At 50.2% G+C, this 5762-nt stretch overlaps 1 protein-coding gene across 8 annotated transcripts in view; it reads left to right on the forward strand.

Moving 5' to 3' along the window:
* Positions 1–5762, forward strand: part of Nfix (nuclear factor I X) — a 79780-nt gene that overhangs the window by 10722 nt on the left and 63296 nt on the right. For 5 of the 8 annotated variants that reach the window (XM_048795279.1, XM_048795278.1, XM_015489116.2 and 2 more), the window contains one exon: positions 2023–2554. In XM_048795279.1, the coding sequence (XP_048651236.1) occupies positions 2137–2554 (418 nt within the window). In that variant the 5' untranslated portion in view covers positions 2023–2136. Of the gene's footprint in view, positions 1–614; positions 1035–1348; positions 1656–1801; positions 2555–5762 lie in introns of those variants that run through there. The other 3 variants (XM_048795277.1, XM_048795276.1, XM_015489119.2) reach the window with 3 other exon arrangements.

A 5762-nucleotide genomic window follows, 5' to 3' on the forward strand; every position in this document is an offset into this window, starting at 1 on the left:
CTCTCTCTCTCTCTCCCTCTCTCTCTCCCTCTCTCCCTCTCCCTCTCCCTCTTCCTCTCCCTCTCTCCCTCTCGTTCTCTCCCTCTCCCTCTCTTCTCCCCCCCTTTCCTGGCTTGGCACGAGCAAATGGATGGGGATTGAGCATGAAAGGGGAGAGAGAGAGGGAGTTTGAGAGAGAAAAGGAGCAACAAAACCCCCCAAACCCAGCCAGCGCTCGTGTACACACACACACACACACATATGCACACTCACACACGCACACTCACACCCCCATCCCATCCGCGTCCTCCCTGGATCCTCGGTCTCTCCCCCTCCCTCCCCCTCATTCCCTCTCTCTCTTTTGCACTCGTCTGCCAGCCACAGTCTGCAGCCGGTCAGAACTCGTCCTCTTCCCCGGGAATCTGCGAGCTCCCCCTTCTCCTCCGATCGGGTGGAGGGAGGCAGCTCGAAGTTTACACCCCTGTGCTGCTGCCAAAGCCGAAAGCCTTTTTCTTCAGCTGCCGCTTTTTCTTCCCTCCTGGTTTTTGTTTTTGTTTTTGTTTTGCACGGGGGTGGGTAGGGTGCGTTGTTGTGTGTGGGTGGGGGGAGATGGAGGTTGGTTTTGATTTTTAAATTTTGCATATTTTTGTTTTCTTTTTTTTTTTAACTGAAAGAGTATGCACAGGGGGAGAAATTGAAAAACAAATTTTTTGTTGGCTTTTGTTTACCTGGCGTGTGTGGCAACCAGCTCACTCCTTCTCTCTGCTTGCTATCCCTGACCTTTCTTTCTTTTTGCTCCTTTTCAAAAAAAAATATTAATTTCCCCCTTCTGTGCAATGGAGTGTGGGGGGGCAGAGGGGGAAGGGTTTGAGAATCCACCCAAGCCCGGCCCCTATTCCCCAGAACACCAATAATAACCCCCTTTAAAACATTTACCTTCCTCCCCTGCTCCTCCCCCTCCCCCCTTCCCCCCACCCGGCCCCCAACTCACAACTCTGTTGAGTCCAGAATCTCAGAATCGGGCGTTGGGCTTTGCCGGGTGCTTCAGATCAATGGTAATTATTTAATTTTCTCCAGTTTTATTTTTGTAAGCAGAAATCAGTTATTATTTAAACTTCAAACAAGCAAAAAAAAAAAAAAAAAAAAGCTGAGAGCCCGGCCTTCTGTCACCTGACTGAGTGGAAAGAGGGTGAAGGGGTCGTGGGAGGCTGGGGAAGGGGCGGCAAGAGGACCCATGCAGCTTTTAACCCTAATGTGGCTGAGACAACCAGCTTATTTGTGTTAACAAGAAGTGTTTTGTGCATTATGACTGTGATTAACATTAGTATTGATGTCGATAACAAAGCTGAAATCACATATTTAGGATTTAGGTCTGATTTTAAAAATGCTGGGGTGGATGTTCCAACTGGATCAGGAGAAAAGAAAATGAAAACAGCCTGAGGAGAGGGAATCCAGAGCCGTTTCCTCGATCGCTAGTGGATGTCATTTGCTGTCTTCTTGGGGGCAGCCAAAAATCAGCCAGTGTTGGGACAGGCGGTGGTCCCGTGTGCCCCGCGTGCATCCACGGTCATCTGTGCAGACGGACACGGCGCTGGGGCGAGCTGACACGAGTTCCCGGCTGCTATAGAACATGGAATGTCATGGGCGCGACAGAGCTTGGCGGGGATACCAGCAGCGTGTGTGTGTGTGTGGACGGCAATGTTGTCTGTGCGCGTGTGAGGGAGAGAGAGAGAGAGGGAGAGCGAGAGGGAGAGAGAGAGAGAGAATAGGTGTGTGGACAGGCTCCCGGTGGCTCTGTCTGGCTGCTGAGGCTGAGATGGGAGCAAGTGGCTGGCGAAGCTGGTGGTGGCTTCAAACCACACTTTTGTAGAACAATCGCAAGAGAAAATTGTTGAGGGGGGAGGGAGGAGGAGGAGGAGGAGAAAGAGGCTTTCCTTGTACCCCCCCTTCTAACGCCGCTTTTCTCCTTCTCTTTCCCCTCATCCCGTCTTCCCCTCCTCCCGTCCTCCCGCGCCCCGCATGCTCCCGGCTTGCCGCCTGCAGGATGAGTTCCACCCGTTCATCGAGGCACTGCTGCCTCACGTCCGAGCCTTCTCCTACACCTGGTTCAACCTGCAGGCTCGGAAGCGCAAGTACTTCAAGAAGCACGAGAAGCGGATGTCTAAGGACGAGGAGCGGGCGGTGAAGGACGAGCTGCTGGGCGAGAAGCCCGAGATCAAGCAGAAGTGGGCATCCCGGCTACTGGCCAAGCTGCGCAAAGACATCCGGCCTGAGTTCCGTGAGGACTTTGTGCTGACCATCACCGGCAAGAAGCCCCCCTGCTGCGTGCTCTCCAACCCCGACCAGAAGGGCAAGATCCGGCGGATTGACTGCCTGCGCCAGGCCGACAAGGTGTGGCGGCTGGACCTGGTCATGGTGATTTTGTTTAAGGGGATCCCCCTGGAAAGTACTGATGGGGAGCGGCTCTACAAGTCGCCCCAGTGCTCGAACCCCGGCCTGTGCGTCCAGCCACATCATATTGGCGTCACAATCAAAGAACTGGATCTTTATCTGGCTTACTTTGTCCACACTCCGGGTAGGTGGCTCTTAACCTTTTTACCCCTGTTTTATTTGCTAGCATTTATTCTGTTTATTGTTCCTCTTATTTCTAACCCGTACCAGGCCATAGGCCTAACTGCACACCTGTCCTGGGGGGCCTGTGTTTTGTCTGATGTGCCTTTCTGCCTCTTCTTCTCCTGTCTCCCTCTCTATCCTCTTCCTCTGCTCCCTTGCCTTTATACCCACTGTGTGCATTTCCATCTCTGGAGGACTCATCTGATCAGAAGGATACTGTGTGTCAGGCTGCCCCAGAATTATCCGTGATGGCGAGTTTGAGACAACAGCAGCACCACCAACAATCAGTATTTACTCTTATTTAAAATGAATCAGAAGAAGTATTAGGGGGTTAGGTGCTGGCTTTCCTGTGGCTTTATGTCAAGTTCCAGGAAAAGCTAGATTTGGCACAAGCGGGGTGGGCAGCAGTTCGGTGGAGAGAGGAGCATGTGAAATCCCCGCACATGAGACTGAACAAATAGAGAACAGGAGAGAAGGCAGCAGCGGGCAGATTCTGGGGCCCAGATGCCCAGGAGAGAGCTGTTTTGGCTGGGATTTGGCTATCAGAGAGCATGAGAGTAATTTGATTTTATAGAGAGAGTGGAAACAAGCAGGAGATTCCTTGAGCTCTGTCCCTCACCTGGTCTCTCTGCAGAAATGGGAAGGCCCCTGGGTGTGTGTGCTGCCCAGCCGGCCCAGGCTCCTGTGCTGGGGGTGGAGAGGCTTTCCTGAGGAGCAGGCCTGGCAGGGAGCTTCGTTGCTGTGGAAAAGGTCTTAAACAAACAAACAAACAAAACCTGTAAAATTTCCTTTCTTTTTGTGTTCCAAGTAGTTCCACTTCTCTTGGCTTTTCCAGTCTCACTCTGCATTTTGGGTTGGGCTGGTTTAGTTCTCCTCTTCTGATCCTTTTCATTTTTTCCCCCTTACCCTTTCCCTTTTTATAATTTCTTTCCGCTTTTGTTTTCTTACAAATTGAAACAGAGATGGCTGGTTAATTTTTAGCCTCCACTCAGCTACGCCCAATTTACTGCCGCCTTTGAAACCTAAACGGGCGGCACTCTGTGATTAAGCAAGGCAGAAGTGTGTTTACATTATGCCCAACCAACTTGTAATGAGAGGGCTACCGAGCCTCTCTCTCTGTATGTGTGTATTTCTTTCCTCGCCACCATTCCAGTGTTCTTTCCCTCTCATTTCCCTTTTTCCTCTCTTTATGTGAGTGTGAGAATGTGACTTCACTTCAACTCTCCAAAATGTTCTTTCCTGTGAGTATGCGTCTCAGTGTTTTCCTTCCTGTTCATTCACAAAAAAGAAAAAGCCACTCACAACTGCTGTGGTCACCCCCTTGCCTCTTTGGGAAGTTGGGAGGATTGATATGACTGGATCCAGAAATAAATTGGGAGGGGGGTTGCTTTTGGAACATAATCTCTCCTGCCGAGAATGAGCGCTGAGAGTGTGTTGGAGAACTCTGGGTAGGAAAAGATGGCATTTGAGGTCTCTCTTACTCATTCTCTCTTGTTCTGAGAGGTGGCTTTGGTAGGCTGGCTGGAGGCTGTGGATGCCACCCTGAACCCTGCCTGCTTCTGTGAATCTTTCTGGGCCTGCACCTGGCACTGTGTGACCATTAGGACCCCTTATACTGAAGGGCCAATTGCCAGTTCTTTCCTCTCTTCAGCTTGGATTTTTTTTCCTTTCATCTTTTTTCTTTTTGGAAAAGAGACTAAATGGGGAGGGTGTCTCTCATTCTCTGTCAGCATAGCAAGCCACAGTTGGGAGGGTGTGTGCCTGGTGATGTTAGAGGAGATGAGGGACAGCCAGCAGCGGCTGCTTGGAACCTGGAGCTTGCTAGTGTGTCCATCAGATAGCTCTTCCTCAAGAGGACTCTACACCTTCCAGTTTTAGAACTTGGATCCCAGGGGCATCTGCAAGGAAAATCAACACTCCACTTCTTCTCCTCTCCCCTGTGTCTGGACCCTTGTAGCAGAGTTGTTTCCCTGACCTCTTTCATTGTAGGCCCAGATCTTGACTGCTACCAGCATGGGGCTGAGGTAGGATGAAGTGTGTGTGTGAAGGAGACCATTTCCTGGCCAGCCTCCTGGCTCTGGACTGACCAGGCAGGTGTCAGGGGAAGTAACCCCCACCCCCGCCAGTGAGATCATTTGTCCAGGAATATGAGTGAATTCGTATTCCGTTGAGTGTAGCCAAGGCCACCTATGTCTGGGCTGAGGCTGAGTCTCCTCAGCAAATGCCCAATAGAGAACTAAGGATTTACTTTCTCTAATTCAATCCACAGACTTCAGAGAATCTCAGTGAATAGGGTTTTTCTTGGAGGAATTGCTAATTGAGTATACCTTTGTGAAGAAAGTTTGAGTTGCTACTGCTGGGGCTACCAGTGAGCCTCATTGCTCACTCCCCGCTTGGAGTCCAGTTGGTAGTCTTGAGATGGCACGGAGCAGGTAGGCTTCCTCCCTGAGCTACCTGGGCTTGCTAGAAAATGTCTTCTCCCTGGCTGAGCTACCTGACGGTGTTGATTCCCTGGTACCACCTTCTCTAAGCCCATGCCCACCAGATACACTCCGTACAGCTGTCCCCTTCTTTCTTCTTCCCAGTATTATAGACTGAGGTCAAGGTCTGGAGCGACTGAGGTGCAGATGAGACTTGCTTCCAGATAAGAGTTGCTTTGGACTGTGAAATAAGTGTTTTTTTCTTCCCTTAAAACTGGATCTGGGGACTGGGGATATAGCTCAATTGGTAGGATGCTTGCCTCACATGCACAAGGCCCTGGGTTCAATCCCCAGCACCACACACACACACAAACAAAACAAAATTAAAAAAAAAAAAAAAACAAACAAACACCCAACTGGATCTGGGAGCCGAATCTGGGCTGAGCTAGTGGTGTCGGGTTGATGACCGTCAACTTGACCTGGCGTTAAGTGTCGGGATTGGCATTACTCTCAGGTGCCGTCATCACCCATAGCCCTCATGGGCCCTTGTTATGCCCTGGAAGAAGCTTCAAGAGGTGATAGGTTGGGGGGCTGGGGTTGTGGCTCAGTGGTAGAGCACTTGCCTAGCAAGTGTGAGGCACTGGTTCAATCCTCAGCACCACATAAAAATAAATAAATAAAATAAAGATACTGTGTCTATCTACAACATATATATATATATATATACATATATATATATATATATATATA

This window comes from Marmota marmota, unplaced genomic scaffold (assembly GCF_001458135.2).
Source record: "Marmota marmota marmota unplaced genomic scaffold, marMar, whole genome shotgun sequence".
Taxonomy (NCBI): domain Eukaryota; kingdom Metazoa; phylum Chordata; class Mammalia; order Rodentia; family Sciuridae; genus Marmota; species Marmota marmota.